This window comes from Pseudorasbora parva, chromosome 3, assembly GCF_024679245.1.
Source record: "Pseudorasbora parva isolate DD20220531a chromosome 3, ASM2467924v1, whole genome shotgun sequence".
Lineage (NCBI taxonomy): Eukaryota > Metazoa > Chordata > Actinopteri > Cypriniformes > Gobionidae > Pseudorasbora > Pseudorasbora parva.
The window spans coordinates 64,432,822-64,455,321 of NC_090174.1; the positions used below are offsets into that span (position 1 = coordinate 64,432,822).

General features: G+C 45.0%; 2 protein-coding genes across 2 annotated transcripts in view; one reads left to right on the top strand and one right to left on the bottom strand.

Annotated features, from left to right (window-relative positions):
• The window catches only part of rnf170 (ring finger protein 170), a 346,071-nt gene that overhangs the window by 298,925 nt on the left and 24,646 nt on the right, over positions 1–22,500 (top strand). The window lies entirely within an intron of this gene.
• The window catches only part of hook3 (hook microtubule-tethering protein 3), a 35,231-nt gene that overhangs the window by 6,912 nt on the left and 5,819 nt on the right, over positions 1–22,500 (bottom strand). Inside the window, exons 3-16 of the mRNA XM_067439797.1 lie at positions 19,788–19,860; positions 19,621–19,671; positions 19,361–19,493; positions 19,020–19,087; positions 18,862–18,924; positions 16,202–16,285; positions 14,940–15,103; positions 12,185–12,325; positions 5,709–5,910; positions 5,491–5,601; positions 4,452–4,536; positions 3,720–3,789; positions 3,477–3,617; positions 2,895–2,982 (exon numbers count right to left, since the gene is read on the bottom strand). Of these exons, the coding sequence (XP_067295898.1) occupies positions 2,895–2,982; positions 3,477–3,617; positions 3,720–3,789; positions 4,452–4,536; positions 5,491–5,601; positions 5,709–5,910; positions 12,185–12,325; positions 14,940–15,103; positions 16,202–16,285; positions 18,862–18,924; positions 19,020–19,087; positions 19,361–19,493; positions 19,621–19,671; positions 19,788–19,860 (1,474 nt within the window). The remainder of the gene's footprint in view (positions 1–2,894; positions 2,983–3,476; positions 3,618–3,719; positions 3,790–4,451; positions 4,537–5,490; positions 5,602–5,708; positions 5,911–12,184; positions 12,326–14,939; positions 15,104–16,201; positions 16,286–18,861; positions 18,925–19,019; positions 19,088–19,360; positions 19,494–19,620; positions 19,672–19,787; positions 19,861–22,500) is intronic.

Below are 22,500 nucleotides of genomic sequence, written 5' to 3' on the forward strand. Positions count from 1 at the left end.
AGGCCTTCTGCTCCACATCTTTAACCCTCTATGGCACAGATATATCACAATAATTCGTTTCTACTCGCTTTCTTATTATCCGGAAAAAATGCCTTAAATTGCACAGGGAATTAAAAGAGCAGGCCTTAAGGCAGCCAATGATGTGCTGTGTTTAAGTCACATGACATCTGAACGTCTCTTTTTTTTAGTTAGACATCAACCTTCTTAGTATTCCCCAATCAATCCATAATAAAGAATATAACAAGAAAAATTAGAACTGAATGCCAGTTTTTCCACTTGTTTTTCGTCAGTTGTCTAGAGTTGCTAACGACCCGAGGTGTGTAAGAGAGTATGTATATTATTTTTGCACAATGATAAATGAATCGATAATGACGAAATAAGTGCAATTTGATGTCTAATAAACAATGATGAAGTGACGTTTCACTCATAGCTACCTCCGACAGAAAACAAACCTATAATAATTATAATCTGCCAAATGTGATTTACTGCAGAGAGCAAGAACTGAACACAATCAGATATGAGATGTTAGATCTTCTGGGGTCAGACGAATCAACATGTGAAGTTCTTTTTGGAAAACTGGGACGCCATCCTTACTAAAGAGGACAAGGACAACCCAAGCTGTTCTCAGCGCTCAGTTCAGAAGCTGATCTCTGATGGTCTGGGGTTCATGAGTGTGTGTGGCATGGGCAGCTTACACATCTGGAAAGGCCATCAATGCTGAAAGGTCTATCCAAGCTCTAGAGCAACATCTGCTCCATCCAGACGGCGTCTCTTTCAGGGAAGACCTCGCCTTCTCCAACATGACAATGCCAGACCACACACTGCATCAATTACAGCATCATGGCTGCGCAGAAGAAGGATCCGGCACTGAAATGGCCAGCCTGCAGTCCAGATCTTTCACCATTAGAAAACATTTGGCGCATCATAAAGAGGAAGATGCGATAAAGAAGACCTAAGACAGTTGAGCAGCTAGAAGCCTGTATTAGACAAGAATGGGACAACATTCCTATTCCTAAACTTGAGCAGCTCGTCTCCTCAGTCCCAGACGTTTGCAGACTGATATAAGTTTAAACATGTGATGTCATCTATTTTGTATTATGAATAAAATATTTGATGAAACTTCCTCTTCATTGCATTCTACTTTTATTCACATTTGTAGAGTTCCCCAACTTTTCTGGAATCGTGTTTGTAGAGCCGGTTCGCTAAAGACCCGAATAAGTAGGAACGTTTGGCGAAACAGTCATGAATTTAAGGGTTAACCTCATTTCTGAACATCTCTGATCAGTACATTAAATATTTTTATCCACAAATAAACTTGGTCTAACAGTTTTACTGTGGAAATATCAATGTTTCCATATGGCATGATTTTCCCCACTGGGATTATTATGGATACTAGTTACTGATGCGTTTTAAATGTATAGTTGTGGTTATGTATATTTAACAAAATCTTCTTTTCAGAAAATAAATATGGCGATATTTTACGGAAAGGGCAATGGGGAGAGAGGGATGCACTGCAAAACACACTCTTCTTCCTCAGTATTATTGTCTTGTTTCTTGTCAAAACATCTAAAGATTCTTACATTAAGAAGCATTTACTAGACAAGCAAAAGTAATTGTCTTGTTTTGGGGAAAATAACTCTAAATGAAGAGAGTTTTTGCTTAAAATAAGATAAATAATCTGCCAATGGGGTGAGAAAAATAATCTTAATTCAAACAGAAAACAAGATTATTTTTCTCACCCCATTGGCAGATTATTTATCTTATTTTAAGCAAAAACTCTCTTCATTTTGAGTTATTTTCCCCAAAACAAGACAATTACTTTTGCTTGTCTAGTAAATACTTCTTGTTTTAAGAATTGTTAGATGTTTGGACTAGAAACAAGATAAAAAGAGCAGAAGAGCATTTTTTGCAGTGCAGGCAGATTATAGAGATTAAAGGATCGCGATCTACTTAAAAGAAATGTGCATTTAAATAGAAAATTAAGTCATAATACTACTTGTTTTGACCATTAGTTTGTATGATTGAAGCTATTTCATGTAATAAAACCATATTATAACAATGCATACCGTAGAGGGTTAAACTGCGGTAACCCTGGGCGTGATGACAGCCAATCACAGTCAAGCATCTGATCATGTGATCAACACAACAGCAGGAAATCCCAGCATTCAAACAAAAATGGAGCGGCACATGCGATCAAGTGGAGCCAGAAAAACACCAAAAAGCTGCAAAATGCCCGGACTGTACTTACAACAGACTGAGAGAGATCACACCAGACAGAAGAGGCAACAGATGCCTACACACACACACACACACACACACACACACACACACACACACACACACACACACACACACACACACACACACACACACACACACACACACACACACACACACACACACACACACACACACACACACACACACACACACACACACACACAGGATGGTGATCAAATGGAGCAGACGGTCAAACTAAAGTTAAACGGACACACACATGTGCTTCTGATGATGATGATGATGATGAGGAGCTGGAGGACCAATGGCACGGCTGGATCATGCTACATCATGAGTGACATCACAGATGGAAGTGTTAGTACACACACACACACACACACACAGCAGGCATTAGTGGGGGTGACACGCGTGGTGGAGTGTGTGTGAGGGTTAGTCGTGTCATTAGCTAAAGCGGGAAGAAAATAAAATATTAATATTAGATATTTATAAAGTTGGCTTGGCAAGTGTTCAGACTCCTCTGATATCAGGCAGCTCTGGTTTGGTGACTCTCGTATGTGTGTGTGTGTGTGTGTGTGTGTGTGTGTGTGTGTGTGTGTGTGTGTGTGTGTGTGTGTGTGTGTGTGTGCGCTAATGATGTCATGAAGCGTTGGACTCACATCGTCTGCTTTGGATCCGTGTTCCTGAAGAGATTTCTGCAGCTCCTCCACCTGAGACTGACCCTCCAGCAGCCTCTGATTGGCCAGCCTGACACAGACAGACACACACACACACACACACACACACACACACACACACACACACACACACACACACACACACACACACACACACACACACACACACACTTCAGGTCATTCACGTGTTTAACTCTGCTGTTGTGTGAAATTACTCTAGACATCTAAAAAAAGTGTGTCAGAGTGTGTGTCTGAGTGTTTGTGTGAGTGTGTGTGTGTGTGTTTGTGTTTGTGTGTGAGAATGGTTGTGTGTGTTTTTGTGTCTGGATGCCTCAGGATGAGTTTTTTTTAGAAAGTAAAAATGCAGAATGATTCCTGACTGAGTAGGTTTAGGGGCAGTGTGTGTGTGTGTGTGTGTGTGTGTGTGTGTGTGTGTGTGTGTGTGTGTGTGTGTGTGTGTGTGTGAGTGTGTGTATGTGTGTGTATGTGTGTGTGTGTATGTGTGTGTGTGTGTGTGTGTGTGTGTGTGTGTGTGTGTGTGTGTGTGTGTGTGCAGCTGCTCACCTGTTCTCTGTCTCCAGCTCGTTCTTCCTGCTGTTAGCGTCCTCCAGTAAACTCTGCAGCAGCGCGATCTGCTCATTATCAGAGCCTTCCTGAGCCAGCTTCAGCATCTTATTCTCATGCTGCAGGCGAATCAAGCGCTCGCTGACCCCACACACACACACACACACCCGATCATCAACACATCTGAATGACGAGTGTGTAACATCACACACACGAGCACATAAAGACTAGATCATAAAATACCGGATCTCTGGTGTGATGATCTCTGCGGCCAGCGAATCAGACGGCTCGTTACTGCACAGCGGCACCAAACCTGATGAGACACACACACACACACACACACACACACACACACACACACACACACACGCACAGTCATTGAAACATACACGGCTGCATATAAAACAATTATATATACACAACAATCAGGCATAACATTATGACTCCACTAGACCCCTGTGCTGTGGTATCTGGCACCAAGATGTTAGCAGCAGATCCTTTAAGTCATGTATGTTGCGAGGTGGGATGGATCAGACTTGTATTAACTTCTGGAGCAGTTTGAGCTCCAGTAGCTCGTCTGTTTGATCGGACCCCACGGGCCAGCCTTCGCTCCCCACGGTCATCAATGAGCCTTGGCCGCCCATGACCCTGTGGCCGGTTCTCCACTGGTCCTTCCTTGGAGCACTTTTGATAGATACTGACCACTGCAGACCGGGAACAGCCCACAAGAGCTGCAGTTTTGGAGATGCTCTGACCCAGTCGTCTAGCCGTCACAATCTGGCCAAACTCGCTCAAATCCTTACGCTTGCCCATTTCTCCTAACGCATCAACTCTGAGGACTAAATGTTCACTTGCTGCCTAATATATCCCACCCACTAACAGGTGATCATCAGTGTTATTCACCGGTCATAATGTTATGCCTGATCGGTGTATAACAAATATCCTTAATCATACATGTGTTTAACAATAGGTCACCTGAGGTCAGCTGAGACTCCTGCGCTTTCACACACTTCAGCTCCTCGATCGTCTCCTTCAGAGAGTCTCGCTCCGTCCTCATCCGCTGCGCGCACACACACACACACACACACACACACACACACACACACACACACACACACACACACACACACACACACACACACACACACAGTTAAAGGGACAGTTCAGCCAATAATGAGCCTGATGTTGATCTGCTGACCCCCAGGGCATCAACATGTGTGTGTGTGTTTCTTCAGGAGAACACAGATGAAGATGTTTAGCTCTGCCGTTGCTGTGTGTCGGTCATATAATGATGTGAATGGGGAACAATTAAAACAAACACGCTTAGACAACGCACACACACACCCTGCTGCTCGTGACGACACACTGATGTCTGAAGACACGAACCGATCGGTTCCTGAGAGAAACACAACAGTATTTGTGTTATTTTTACCTCATATCAGGCGAATCTCATCTAGTGTCCCCATCCGCTATTACTGCCGTCGGGTGAGGTCAAACTGGATATATACATAGATTCCTCATTAGTGCCTGCGCGGATCGGCTGAATGAGGAATCTACATGATTTATATCTATGATCGTCCCAGTTTGACCTCACCCGACGGCAGTAATAGCGGATGGGAACACTAGATGAGATTCGCCTGATATGAGGTAAAAATAACACAAATACTGTTGAGTTTCTCTCAGAAACCGATCGGTTCGTGTCTTCAGACATCAGTGTGTCGTCACGAGCAGCAGGGTGTGTGTGTGTGTTGTCTAAGCGTGTTTGTTTTAATTGTTCCCCATTCACATCATTATATGACCGACACACAGCAACGGCAGAGCTAAACATCTTCATTTGTGTTCTCCTGAAGAAACACACACACACATGTTGATGCCCTGGGGGTCAGCAGATCAACATCAGGCTCATTATTGGCTGAACTGTCCCTTTAATTAAAGTGACTTCTTACTGAGAGAAAGACAGGAGAGGAGGATGAGGATAAAGCGAGCGAGTGAGTAAATGAAGCTGTGCTCTTACGTCTTTCTCTTTCTGGAGCGAGTCCACCTTCTCCTTCACTCGCTTATACTCGAACTCCATCTTGTCGGCTTTCTTGGACTCCTCAGAGAGCTTGTTCTGGAGCTCCACCACCTGAAGAACAACACACGTCAGTACAGCATCCTCACACACACACACACACACACACACACACACACACACACACACACACACACACACACACACACACACACACACACCTGTCTCTTGTATGTCTCCAGCTGAGCTCGAGTGCTGTTGGCCTTCCTCAGCTCCTCCTCCAGGCTGACGGTGTTCTGCATGTAGTTGGTGTTTTTCTCCTCCAGCAGCTTCACCTGCCGCCTCAGGTCTCCCAGATCCTCCAGCTTCTTCTTATACGCCTCCACCTGAGCCTCCAGCTTCGCCACGCGGTCGGACGAGTGTCTGCAACACACACACGCACACGCACAGAGAGAGAGAGAGAGAGAGAGAGAGAGAGAGAGAGAGAGAGAGAGAGAGAGGGGTCAGCCAGAGGTCAGAATCTCAAACACACACACACACACACTCAAACACTCTCTCACACACACACTCAAACACTCTCTCACACTCACACTCTCAGACACACTCTTAAAACACTCACACGCACTCAAACACTCTCACTCTCAGACACACTCACAAACACTCTCTTACACTCTCTCACACTCTCAAAACACTTTCTTACACTCTCTCACACACACTCACAAACACACAATCAAACACTCTCTCACTCTCACACACACTCACAAACACTCTCACACACACACTCAAACACTCTCACTCTCAGACACACTCACAAACACTCTCTTACACTCACTCTCAGAACACTCTCTCACACACACTCACAAACACACAATCAAACACTCTCTCACTCTCACACACACTCACAAACACTCTCACACACACACTCAAACACTCTCACTCTCAGACACACTCACAAACACTCTCTTACACTCACTCTCAGAACACTCTCTCACACACACTCACAAACACACAATCAAACACTCTCTCACTCTCACACACACACTCACAAACACTCTCACACACACACTCAAACACTCTCTCACACACACTCAAACACTCTCTCACACTCACTCTTAAACACTCTCTTACACTCACACTAACACACTCTCAAACATTCTCACACTCTCACACACACTCACAAACACTCTCTCACACTCACTCTCAGAACACTCTCTTACACTCTCACACTAACACACACTCAAACACTCTCTCACTCTCACACACACTCACAAACACTCTCTCACACTCACTCTCAGAACACTCTCTTACACTCTCACACTAACACACACTCAAACACTCTCTCACTCTCACACACACTCACAAACACTCTCTCACACTCACTCTCAGAACACTCTCTTACACTCTCACACTAACACACACTCAAACACTCTCACACACACTCACAAACACTCTCTCACACTCACTCTCAAACACTCTCGTACACTCTCACACTAACACACACTCAAACACTCTCTCACTCTCACACACACTCACAAACACTCTCTCACACTCACTCTCAGAACACTCTCTTACACTCTCACACTAACACACACTCAAACACTCTCTCACTCTCACACACACTCACAAACACTCTCTCACACTCACTCTCAGAACACTCTCTTACACTCTCACACTAACACACACTCAAACACTCTCTCACTCTCACACACACTCACAAACACTCTCTCACACTCACTCTCAGAACACTCTCTTACACTCTCACACTAACACACACTCAAACACTCTCTCACACTCACTCTCAAACACTCTCTTACACTCTCACACTCTCCCACTCTCTCACACTCACTCAATCTCTCACACTCTCAAAACACTCTCTCACTCAAAAAACTATCTCTCTCTCTCTCTCTCTCTCTCACACACACACACACACACACACACACACACACACACACACACACACACACACACACACACACACACACACACACTCAAACACTCTCTCACACACACACTCAAACACTCTCTCACACATTCTCTCACACTCTCACTCTCACACACACTCAAACACACACTGAAACACTCTCTCACACACACACTTAAACACTCTCTCAAACACTCTCTCACACACTCTCACACACACACTCTCACACACTCTCACACACACTCACTCAAACACTCTCTCACACACTCTCACACACACACTCTCACACACTCTCACACACACTCAAACACTCTCTCACACACACTCAAACACTCTCTCAAACACTCTCACACACACTCAAACACTCTCTCACACACACTCAAACACTCTCTCACACACTCACACACTCTCTCACACTCTCACACACACACTAAAACACTCTCACACTCTCACACACACTCAAACACTCTCTCACACTCACTCTCACACATTCTCTCACACTCTTACTCTCACACACACTCAAACACTCTCTCACACTCACTCTCAAACACTCTCTTACACTCTCACAATAACACACTCTCAAACATTCTCACACTCTCCCACACTCTCCCACACTCACACTCACTCAATCTCTCACACTCTCTCACACACTCTCACACTCACTCACACACACTCAAACACTCTCACACACACTCAAACACTCTCTCACGCTCACACACTCTCACTCACTCTCACTTTCTCACACATTCTCTCACTCACTCACTCTCACACACACACTCAAACACTCTCACACACACATTAAAACACTCTCTCACACTCTCACACACTCAAACACTCTCTCACACTCAAACACTCTCTCACACTCACTCTCAAACACTCTCTTACACTCTCACACTAACACACTCTCAAACATTCTCACACTCTCCCACACTCACACTCACTCAATCTTTCACACTCCCAAAACACTCTCACACTCTCACACACACTCAAAGACTCTCACACACACTCAAACACTCTCTCACGCTCACACACTCTCACACTCTCTCAAACATTCTCTCACACTCTCACAAACTCTCAAACACTCTCTCACTCACTCACTCTCACACACACTCAAACACTCTCTCACACACTCTCACTCAAACACTCTCTCACACATTCTCACACATTCTCTCACACTCTCACACTCTCAAACACTCACTCACTCTCACACTTTCTCACACATTCTCTCACACTCTCACTCAATCACACTCTCAAACATTCTCACACTCTCCCACACTCTCAAACACTCACACACTCTCACTCACTAATTCTCTCAAACTCTCAAAACACTCTCTCACACACACACACACACACACACACTCTTTCACACTCACACTCTCTCACACTCACACACTCTCACTCACTCACTCACTCACTCACTCACTCACTCACTCACTCACTCACTCACTCACTCACTCACACAATATCTCACACTCACACACTCTCACTCACTCTCAAACATTCTCACACTCTCCCACACTCTCACACACACACTCTCACTCACTTACTCTCTCACACACACTCTCACTCACTCACTCTCACACACTCACTCTCACACACTCACTCACACTCACTCACTCACTCACTCACTCACTCACACTCACTCACTCACTCACTCACACTCACTCACTCACTCACTCGCTCACATTCTCACACACTCTCACACACACTCAAACACTCTCGCACACACTCAAACACTCTCTCACGCTCACACTCTCACACCCTCACTCACACATTCTCTCACACACTCTCAAACACTCACTCACTCTCACACACACACTCAAACACTCTCACACACTCAAACACTCTCTCACAGTCTCGCTCTCATTCTCACACACTCTCACACACACTCAAACACTCTCTCACGCTCACACACTCTCACTCACTCACTCACTCACTCACTCACTCACTCTCACTCTCTCACACATTCTCTCACACTCTCACAAACACTCTCTCACTCACTCACTCACTCTCTCTCACACACACTCAAACACTCTCACACACACACTAAAACACTCTCTCACACTCTCACACACTCAAACCCTCTCTCACACTCACTCTCAAACACTCTCTTACACTCTCACACTAACACACTCTCAAACACTCACACTCACTCAATCTTTCACACTCCCAAAACACTCTCACACACTCACACACACTCAAACACTCTCACACACACTCAAACACTCTCTCACGCTCACACACTCTCACACATTCTCTCACACTCTCACAAACTCTCAAACACTCTCTCACTCACTCACTCACTCTCACACACACTCAAACACTCTCTCACACATTCTCACACACTCTCACTCACTCACTCACTCACACACTCTCACTCACTCACTCTCACACATTCTCACACACTCTCACTCACTCACTCACTCACACACTCTCACTCACTCACTCTCACACATTCTCTCACACTCTCAAACACTCACTCACTCAAACACTCTCACACACACTCAAACACTCTCTCACGCTCACACACTCTCACTCTCACACTCTCTCACACATTCTCTCACACTCTCACAAACTCTCAAACACTCTCTCACTCACTCACTCTCACACACACTCAAACACTCTCTCTCACACTCTCACAAACTCTCAAACACTCTCTCACTCACTCACTCTCACACACTCTCAAACACTCTCTCACTCACTCACTCTCACACACTCTCAAACACTCTCTCACTCACTCACTCTCACACACTCTCAAACACTCTCTCACTCACTCACTCTCACACACTCTCACTCACTCTTTCTCACACATTCTCTCACACTCTCAAACACTCACTCACTCAAACACTCTCACACACACTCAAACACTCTCTCACTCTCACACTCTCTCACACATTCTCTCACACTCTCAAACACTCTCTCACTCACTCACTCTCACACACACTCAAACACTCTCTCACTCTCACACTCTCTCACACATTCTCTCACACTCTCAAACTCTCAAACACTCTCTCACTCACTCAAACACTCTCACACACACTCAAACACTCTCTCACGCTCACACACTCTCTCACACATTCTCTCACACTCTCACAAACTCTCAAACACTCTCTCACTCACTCACTCTCACACACACTCAAACACTCTCTCACGCTCACACACTCTCACTCTCACACTCTCTCACACATTCTCTCACACTCTCAAACACTCTCTCACTCACTCACTCTCACACACACTCAAACACTCTCACACTCTCTCACACATTCTCTCACACTCTCAAACTCTCAAACACTCTCTCACTCACTCTCACACACACTCAAACACTCTCTCACACATTCTCACACACTCTCACTCAATCACACTCTCAAACACTCTCAAACACTCACACACTCTCACTCACTCATTCTCTCAAACTCTCAAAACACTCTCTCTCACACACACACACACACACACACTCTTTCACACTCACACTCTCTCACACTCACACACTCTCACTCACTCGCTCACATTCTCACACTCTCCCTCTCTCTCACACACACTCACACACAATCACACACTCGCAAACATTCTCACACTCTCTCACACATTCTCTCACACTCTCACTCAATTACACTCTCAAACATTCTCACACTCTCCCACACTCTCAAACACTCACACACTCTCACTCACTCATTCTCTCAAACTCTCAAAACACTCTCACACACACACACACACACACACACACACACACACACACACACACTCTCTTTCACACTCACACACTCTCACTCACACACTCTCACACTCACACACTCACACACTCTCTCACACATTCTCTCACACACCCTCTCACTCACTCACTCACTCACTCACTCACTCACTCACTCACTCACTCACTCACACACACAATATCTCACACTCACACACTCTCCCTCTCACTCACACACACTCTCACACAATCACACACTCTCAAACATTCTCACACTCTCCCACACTCTCACACACTCTCAAACACACACTCTCACTCACTCTCACACACACACTCTCACACACACACTCTCACTCACTCACTCACACACTCACTCACACACTCACTCACACTCACTCACTCACTCACTCACTCACTCACTCACTCACTCACTCACTCACTCACTCACTCACTCACTCACTCACTCACTCACACACACTCTCACACAATCACACACTCTCAAACATTCTCACACTCTCCCACACTCTCACACACTCTCAAACACACACTCTCAAACACACACTCTCACTCACTCTCACACACACACTCTCACACACACACTCTCACTCACTCACTCACACACTCACTCACACACTCACTCACTCACACTCACTCACTCACTCACTCACTCACTCACTCACTCACTCACTCACTCACTCACTCACTCACTCACTCACTCACTCACACACACTCTCACACAATCACACACTCTCAAACATTCTCACACTCTCCCACACTCTCACACACTCTCAAACACACACTCTCAAACACACACTCTCACTCACTCTCACACACACACTCTCACACACACACTCTCACTCACTCACTCACACTCTCACACACACACTCACTCACTCACTCTCACACACTCACTCACTCACTCTCACTCACTCACTCTCACTCACTCACTCTCACTCACTCGCTCACATTCTCACACACTCTCTCACACTCACTCACACACTCACTCACTCACTCACACACACTCACTCACTCCAAAGGTCCATCCAGAGGTTAGAGGTCACCCTCAGTGTGTGTGTGGCGCGGCTCACCTCAACACGTCCATCTCGTCTTTGAGTGACTGCGCCTCCTCAGCCAGAGAGGTCAGCTCCTCGTTCTGACCTCTGACCTCCAGCAGCTCCTTCTCCAGCTCTTCACAGCGGATGCGGTAATCATCCTTAGCCGCCTCCAACCTGACACACACACACACACACACACACACACACACTCGCCGTCAGTCACTTCATCCATAATAAAACAATACTTTAGGAGAGCATAAACGTTTATTGGAGATAGATGAATATATCAGAGTCTATAATGTGGGATCATTAAAGCCAGATTAACCTTACATCAGTAATACACACATTAATACTGTACTACACACTTATAATTTAAATTCTATATCAAATATTACTTTAATGAGTTTAATAACGAACTGTGTCGTCTTCTGTCCAAACATACGGTCCTCCCAGCCAGGCTATCGTGATGCATTGCCACATGCAGAGAGGAGTGAAATGTTTCTTCATGGCGGTAAACTCAAACCGCGTTATTTTGCTTTGGAGTTTCGTTTGTTTGAAATATAAACAGAATTTAGAAATGCTTTTGAAATGAAGACAGCGCTTGAAGTGAGTGCACGCAAAATAATCTGTTCCCTGAGTGTGAGTGTCCACTAATAAAAGTAGACCGTTTATAGTTTATAATTATATCTTGCACTTATCTGTCCGGCTGTTTAATGGCGGAGTATTGTGAGTTTCCTCTGTCTTAAAGGAAGAAAAAAAGAACTAAATTTAGGTCGTAGGTTAAAGAAAGCACAGCCTAACTATGAAACTAAACAGGCTATGTTTAGGCTATAATATTAGCCTATAATATTATTATATTTATTTCATATGTTGATTATGAAGAGTGAGCAGCATGAGTAAGATATTAGATTGCCAATATGTCTGGAGACTTAATTTTGACCACCTTGAGTTTTATTTTCATGAAAGTCTTTCTTTAAAATGAATTTAATTTGTATAAATTGTAGCGACAGCCGAGCTGCGGAGGTTGACGTCACGCAGGCAGTCCGGGGAGCGCTAGAGCGGCGGTTGCACTGGTATCTATAACATCATTTAAAACCAGACGGTTTAAACCTCACTATTTCAACATGATGGACAGCTAATGTGCACCAGGGTGCCAGAACAAGAGGGAACGCAAATGGGAAATCATTTTATCGTAGTAAGTTGTTGAATTTCAGTTTATTCTTCATTCTTAACTAACGTTACTTTTGCCTCACGTAAATAATGATTGAACATATCCCAATACTTAATCGTTAATAGCATAAGTGCTTTTATGTATAACATCAAGAAAGGCTTTTTGAAACTAAAGTAAGGATCAATAAATAAATACTGAAGAAAAAATAATTGATTGTAATTGACATACACAACCCGGACCTCTGGCTGCAGCGGCGCGCTGTCCTGGCTCGTGTTAACCTAACATTCATCTATTCACATTTCTCTCATGTAAAACGAGAGCGTGATGCAGTTCCGTCCGCCTGCTATTCTATCTGTTAATGTTGCTCCTGATCGCCGGCTTCCGTGAATATTTAGTTTAAACAGATTTAAGCTTCAATAAGCTTTCGTTGTAACTTATTAGTGCCCATTTACGTCAACACTAGGCTAGTTGTAACTTAAGCACAGCTAGCTGGTGCAACAAGTGTCCTGAGGGGGGCAGTTTACCACCGGCAGTGTGTGTGTGTGTGTGTGTGTGTCTGTCTGTGTGTGTGTGTGTGTGTGTGTGTGTGTGTGTGTCTGTCTGTGTGTGTGTGTGTGTGTGTGTGTGTGTGTGTGCACCTGAAGCTCTCCTCCTGCAGCTGCTCCAGCTGTGTCTGCAGCTGCATGTGTCTGTCTGTCTGTCTGTGTGTGTGTGTGTGTGTGTGTGTGTCTGTGTGTGTGTGTGTGTGTGTGTGTGTGTGTGTGTGTGTGTGTGTGTGCACCTGAAGCTCTCCTCCTGCAGCTGCTCCAGCTGTGTCTGCAGCTGCATGTGTCTGTCTGTGTGTGTCTGTGTGTGTGTGTGTGTGTACCTGAAGCTCTCCTCCTGCAGCTGCTCCAGCTGTGTCTGCAGCTGCATGTGTCTGTCTGTGTGTGTGTGTGTGTGTGTGTGTGTGTGTGTGTGTGTGTGTGTGTGTGTGTGTGTCTGTCTGTGTGTGTGTGTGTGTGTGTGTGTGCACCTGAAGCTCTCCTCCTGCAGCTGCTCCAGCTGTGTCTGCAGCTGCATGTGTCTGTCTGTGTGTGTGTGTGTGTGTGTGTGTGTGTGTGTGTGTGTGTGTGTGTGTGTGTGTGTGTGTGTGTGTGTGTGTGTGTGTGTGTCTGTCTGTGTGTGTGTGTGTGTGTGTGCACCTGAAGCTCTCCTCCTGCAGCTGCTCCAGCTGTGTCTGCAGCTGCATGTGTCTGTCTGTGTGTGTGTGTGTGTGTGTGTGTGTGTGTGTGTGTGTGTGTGTGTGTGTGTCTGTCTGTGTGTGTGTGTGTGTGTGTGTGTGTACCTGAAGCTCTCCTCCTGCAGCTGCTCCAGCTGTGTCTGCAGCTGCATGTGTCTGTCTGTGTGTGTGTGTGTGTGTGTGTGTGTGTGTGTGTGTGTGTGTGTGTGTGTGTGTGTGTGTGTGTGTGTGTGTGTGTGTCTGTCTGTGTGTGTGTGTGTGTGTGTGCACCTGAAGCTCTCCTCCTGCAGCTGCTCCAGCTGTGTCTGCAGCTGCATGTGTCTGTCTCTGTGTCTGTCTGTGTGTGTGTGTGTGTGTGTGTCTGTCTGTGTGTGTGTGTGTGTGTGTGTGTGCACCTGAAGCTCTCCTCCTGCAGCTGCTCCAGCTGTGTCTGCAGCTGCATGTGTCTGCGTCCCGCTGGGCTGTTCAGATCCTCGATGGAGTCGGACTGATTGAGCCGCTCCATCAGAACCTGGTTCTCAGCCAGAAGACTGCTCTTCTCCTCCTGCAGCGCCGCCACCTACACACACACACACACACACACACACACACGGTTACTGTTACTGCCACTCTTTATTGCCTTTATCCTCATAACATGTCTTAGTAGAGCTCTGTGATTCCTGTGGTGTGGAAAACAGACAGAATCGCGGAATCTAGTCATAAAAACCTGGAATAGACATGTGGAGGTTTTACAGCAATTCTGGTCAAAATTATTTATTTTGTAAAAAAATTATATTTTGTATACAAATATATCTATTTAATTCACTACATAGAGTTCAAACTAACTTCGTCCAGGCTGTCATTGTTTGTAGAGATGCCTTTAATCTGCTTTGACATAACACAACGTGGGAAAAGCGCTGGGAATGCTCTCCGGATGCTCTAAACGGATCTACATGTGTACAGCAGACATACAGACGTGTGCATTAAACTCATGCGGCGTCTGACACACACACACACTCTCACTCACACACACACACACACACTCTCACTCACACACACACGCAGGGCAGGGCCAAGCAGCGTAACATGATCAGCTCCACGCCGGCGCACTGAACTCTGGGTAGTTTCGCTGCAGGATGATCCGAAGCGCTACAGTCAGCTGCAGACGAGCGGTGTCTCACACACACACACACGCACGCGCGCGCACGCACACGCACACGCACACAGAGATAAGGCCCTACTGAGGTATCAAGCAGACAGTGCAGCACAGAGAGAGAGCAGAAGAGAAGAGACATTTACCCGCTCGTCTAGATCAACACATTCTAACCTCAGTCTATCTCGCTCCTCTTGGACGAGGTACGCCTTCAAAGCAAGGCAGAGGACGAGAGGTTAACACACACACACACACACACATATCAGCACAACCCACACTAAGATATCAGACACAACAGGAGAGACTGGTGTACCCGAATGTGCGCTGATTTACACACACACACAAACACACACACACACAAATCATTCAGAGAACATCATGTGACCCGATTCAAGCGGCGTGAGTGTTTGTGTGTGTGTGTGTGTGTGTGTGTGTGTGTGTGTGTGTGTGTGTGTGTGTGTGTGTGTGTGTGTGTGTGTGTGTGTGTGTGTGTGTGTGTGTGTGAGTGTGAGTGTGAGTGTTTACCTGCATGTCGAGCTCATGGCATCTCTGAGCGATCTCCTCTTTAGTGGCCAGAGCGTCGTGCAGATCCTCCACCGTCTTCTTCAGCTGATCGAGAAAACACGAAACCATAAACAATATATATAATAAACCCTAAACAATATATATAATAAACCCTATACAATATATATAATAAACCCTGTACAATATATATAATAAACCCTATACAATATATATAATAAACCCTATACAATAAATATATATAATAAACCCTATACAATAAATATATATAATAAACCCTATACAATTAATATATATAATAAACCCTATACAATATATATAATAAACCCTATACAATATATATATATATATATATATATATATATATGATAAACCGTATACAATATATATATTAAACCCTATACAATATATATAAAAAACCCTAACAATATATATATAATAAACCCTATACAATATATATAATAAACCCTATACTATATATATGATAAACCCTATACAATATATAAATAACAAACCCTATACACTATATATAATAAACCCTATACATTATATATATAATAAACCCTATACATTATATAAATAATAAACCCTGTACAATATATATAATAAACCTATACTATATATAATAAACCATGCACAATATATATAATAAACCCTGTACAATATATAAATAATAAACCCTGTACAATATATAATAAACCCTATACAATATATATAATAAACCCTATACAATAAATATAATAAACCCTGTACAATATATATAATAAACCCTATACTATATATATATAATAAACCATATGCTATATATATAATAAACCCTATACAATATATATAATAAACCCTATACAATATATACATAATAAACCCTATACAATATATACATAATAAACCCTATACAATATATACATAATAAACCCTATACAATATATATAATAAACCCTATACAATATATACATAATAAACCCTATACAATATATATAATAAACCCTATACTATATATATAATAAACCATATGCTATATATATAATAAACCCTATACAATATATATAATAAACCCTATACAATAAATATAATAAACCCTGTACAATATATAAATAATAAACCCTGTACAATATATATAATAAACCCTATACTATATATATATAATAAACCATATGCTATATATATAATAAACCCTATACAATATATATAATAAACCCTATACAATATATACATAATAAACCCTATACAATATATATAATAAACCCTATACTATATATATAATAAACCATATGCTATATATATAATAAACCCTATACAATAAATATAATAAACCCTGTACAATATATAAATAATAAACCCTGTACAATATATATAATAAACCCTATACTATATATATAATAAACCATATGCTATATTTATAATAAACCCTATACAATATATATAATAAACCCTATACAATATATACATAATAAACCCTATACATTATATATAATAAACTATATATCAATCAATCAATCAAGACTACACTAGATGTGTCTATGTGTGAAGTATGTGTGCACTAGAAACGCATCATACACATAAACATACAGTGAGAAAAAAATGAGTATTTGAACATCCTGCTATTTTTCAAGTTCTCCCGAATATAAATCATGGAGGGTCTGAAATTGTCATCGTAGATGCATGGCCTACGGTCGCCCTGTCCCATGTGCAGAAAAACACCCCCACAGCATGATGCTGCCACCCCCATGCTTCACAGTAGTGATGGTGTTCTTGGGATGGTGCTCATCATTCTTCTTCCTCCAAACACGTTTAGTGGAATTATGACCTAAAAGTTATATTTTAGTCTCATCTGACCTCATGACTTTCTCCCATGACTCCTCTGGATCATCCAAATGGTCATTGGCAAACTTCAGACGGGCCTGGACATGTGCTGGTTTAAGCAGGGGAACCTTCGGTGCCATGCATGATTTCAAACCATGACCATGTCTGAGTGTATTACCAACAGTAACCTTGGTAACGGTGGTCCCAGCTCTTCTCAGGTCATTGGCCAGCTCCTCCGTGTAGTTCTGGGCTGATTTCTCACCTTAGGATCATTGAGACCCATGAGGTGAGATCTGGCATGGAGCCCCAGTCTGAGGGAGACTGACAGTCATGTTTAGCTCATTCCATTATCTAATGATTGCTCCAACAGTGGACCTTTTTTCACCGAGCTGCTTGGCCATTTCCCCGGAGCCCTTTCCAGCCTTGTGGAGGTGTGTGAGTGTGTCTCTTGTGTCTTTGGACAGCTCTTTGGTCTTGGTCATGTTAGTAGTTGGACTCTTGCTGATTGTATGAGGTGGACAGGTGTCTTTATCAGCTGACGACCTCAAACAGGAGCATCTAATGTAGGATAATAAATGGAGTGGAGGTGGACATGTTAAAGGCAGACTAACAGGTCTCTGAGGGTCAGGATTCTGGCTGATAGACAGGTGTTCAAATACTTATTTGCAGCTGTATCACACAAATAAATAGTTAAAAATCATATATTGTGATTTCTGGATTTTCTTTCTCCAGATTATGTCTCTCTCAGTGGCCATGCACATATGATGACAATTTCAGACCCCTCCATGATTTCTAAGTGGGAGAACTTGCAAAATAGCAGGGTGTTCAAATACTTATTTTCCTCACACTCACACACTCACCTGCCGGTCCAGATCCACATACGACTCGTTTCCTGCGGGCACGGGTGACTCTTTACTCATCAGCTGCGAACACACACGATTAAACACATTAAACACACACACAAACACACACACGATTAAACGCATTAAACACAAACACACACACGAGAGACGCTCACCTCCTGGATGGCGGTCATCACCACGTGCTGGACAGACTCCTCCATCATCATTATGGTCTGGATATATTCTGGAACAAGATCACAGCACGGCGTCACCATCAGTAGAGCGACACACACACACATACACCTAAACCCACCCGTCACAGGAAACATTCTGCATTTGTACTTTCTCATAAAAACTCCTCCTGTGTGATTTATAAGCCTTTTGTAAAGTGGGGCCATGGGTAATGTCCTCATATTTCACCCTCTCCTGTAATACCTGTGTCATACCCATGGCATTATACACATTTGTGTCCTCATATGTCACAAAAACATGCCCACACACACACACACACACACACCTTGTTTCTGCTCACAGTTCACCGCACAGCCCAGGATGAGCTGCAGCATTCGGCCCAGTTCGGCTGCGTCTGAGTGTTCAGCGATGAGACTGACGTCAGGAAGAGTGAAATCATTGATCTGCTGCCCCAAAATCTGAAGAGAGAGAGAGAGAGAGAGAGAGAGAGAGAGAGAGAGAGAAATAGAGAGAGAGAGATGGACAGTTTACGAGTCAATTCAAGAGAAAAATAATGTGACGTATAACAACACAAACCCGTCTCACCTCATGGTTGTAATCCAGAATACCCTTCAATATCTTCTTTAAATTGCTCATCTGAAATGATAAAAGATTTGAAAAAACTGTGTGTGTGTGTGTGTGTGTGTGTGTGTGTGTGTGTGTGTGTGTGTGTGTGTGTGTGTGTGTGTGTGTGTGTGTGTGTGTAAGAATACCTTCAACCTCCAGTTGTCTCCAACATCAGCTTTAATACGACTGATCCAAGCGTCAGTGAAATACATGACATCACTAAGAGAGAGAGAGAGAGAGAGAGAGAGATTGTGAGTGAGTGAGAGAAAGTGTGTGTGCGTGTGAGTGTGTGTGTGTGTGAGTGTGTGTGTGTGTGTGAGTTTGTGTGTGCGAGTGTGAGTGTGTGGGAGAGAGAGAGAGAGAGAGAGAGAGAGAGAGAGAGAGAGAGAGAGAGAGAGAGAGAGAGAGAGAGAGAGATCATGTTAATGAGGGAGGTTTGACAGATCAGTGTTGATCATAAACCGCTGATATGTTCACACACTCTCATGACTCCTCAGGTATCAGATGTGTGTCCGTGTATTAGACCCGTGCGCTCGCTCTTAAAGTGACAGTGCCTAATAAACCTGCAGTTTGTCACTGCTCCGGACTGAACACTCCTAAACTCTGCAGACCCTCCGGCAGGGCTCTCGTGGCCTGATTGGAGGTAGCTCGCCATGACTTACTTTACATCTAATCAGAGTGAGCTAATTTAGACTGACTTAGAATTTATGAACAAATGTGCGACACACACACACACACACACACACACACACACACACACACACACACACACACACACACTATATGAGGACACACAGACGCATAACCTGGCACTTCATGAGAATTTAACGAAAAACTGTCATATGAACACAGACACTCAAAGATCTTCACGGCAACCCGTCAAAATAAAAGTTTGAAGTTTAACGTGGAGAAATTGACAGAATATATTAGGCTACTGCTGAGCCTACAGTAGATTTAACCGTCTCTATTTAATAATAATATGTCTCTACAAATAATAATAATTATGCCTAATTATTAATTATTATAATAGTCATGAGCCTGAGTTACGAGCCTGAGTTACGAGCCGGAGTCACGAGCCGGAGTCACGAGCCGGAGTCACGAGCCGGAGATACAAGCCGGAGATACGAGCCTGAGTCACGAGCCTGAGTCACGAGCCGGAGTCACGAGCCTGAGTCACAAGCCGGAGTCACGATCCGGAGGCACGAGCCTGAGTTACGAGCCTGAGATACGAGCCTGAGTTACGAGCCGGAGTCACGAGCCGGAGTCACGAGCCTGAGTCACAAGCCGGAGTCACGATCCGGAGGCACGAGCCGGAGATACGAGCCGGAGATACGAGTCTGAGTTACGAGCCGGAGTCACAAGCCGGAGTCACGAGCCGGAGATACGAGCCGGAGATACGAGCCTGAGTCACGAGCCGGAGTCACGAGCCTGAGTCACAAGCCGGAGTCACGATCCGGAGGTACGAGCCTGAGTTACGAGCCTGAGATACGAGCCTGAGTTACGAGCCGGAGTCACGAGCCGGAGTCAAAAGCCGGAGTAACGATCCGGAGTCACGAGCCGGAGATACGAGCCGGAGTCTCGAGCTGGAGATACGAGCCTGAGTTACGAGCCTGAGTCACGAGCCGGAGTCACGAGCCTGAGTCACAAGCCGGAGTCACGATCCGGAGGTACGAGCCTGAGTTACGAGCCTGAGATACGAGCCTGAGTTACGAGCCGGAGTCACGAGCCGGAGTCACGAGCCTGAGTCACAAGCCGGAGTCACGATCCGGAGATATGAGCCGGAGATACGAGCCTGAGTTACGAGCCGGAGTCACGAGCCTGAGTCACGAGCCGGAGATACGAGCCGGAGATACGAGCCTGAGTTACGAGCCGGAGTCACGAGCCGGAGTCACGAGCCTGAGTCACGAGCCGGAGTCACGATCCGGAGGCACGAGCCGGAGATACGAGCCGGAGTCACGAGCCGGAGATACGAGCCGGAGTCACGAGCCGGAGATACGAGCCTGAGTCACGAGCCGGAGTCACGAGCCTGAGTCACGAGCCTGAGTCACGAGCCTGAGTCACGAGCCTGAGTCACGAGCCTGAGTCACGAGCCGGAGTCACGAGCCGGAGTCACGAGCCGGAGTCACGAGCCGGAGATACGAGCCGGAGATACGAGCTGGAGTCACGAGCTGGAGTCACGAGCCGGAGTCACGAGCCGGAGTCACGAGCCGGAGATACGAGCCGGAGATACGAGCCTGAGTCACGAGCCGGAGTCACGAGCCGGAGATACGAGCCGGAGTCACGAGCCTGAGTTACGAGCCTGAGTCACCAGCCTGAGTTACGAGCCTGAGTCACCAGCCTGAGTTACGAGCCTGAGTTACGAGCCTGAGTCACCAGCCTGAGTCACCAGCCTGAGTTACGAGCCTGAGTTACGAGCCTGAGTTACGAGCCTGAGTTACGAGCCTGAGTCACCAGCCCGAGTCACCAGCCTGAGTCACGAGCCTGAGTCACGAGCCTGAGTTACGAGCTTGAGTCACCAGCCTGAGTTACGAGCCCGAGTTACGAGCCTGAGTCACGAGCCTGAGTCACGAGCCTGAGTTACGAGCCTGAGTCACCAGCCCGAGTCACCAGCCCGAGTTACGAGCCTGAGTCACGAGCCTGAGTCACGAGCCTGAGTTACGAGCCCGAGTCACGAGCCTGAGTTACGAGCCTGAGTTACGAGCCTGAGTTACGAGCCTGAGTTACGAGCCTGAGTCACGAGCCTGATTTACGAGCCTGAGTTACGAGCCTGAGTTACGAGCCTGAGTTACGAGCCGGAGTTACGAGCCTGAGTCACGAGCCTGAGTTACGAGCCTGAGTTACGAGCCTGAGTCACGAGCC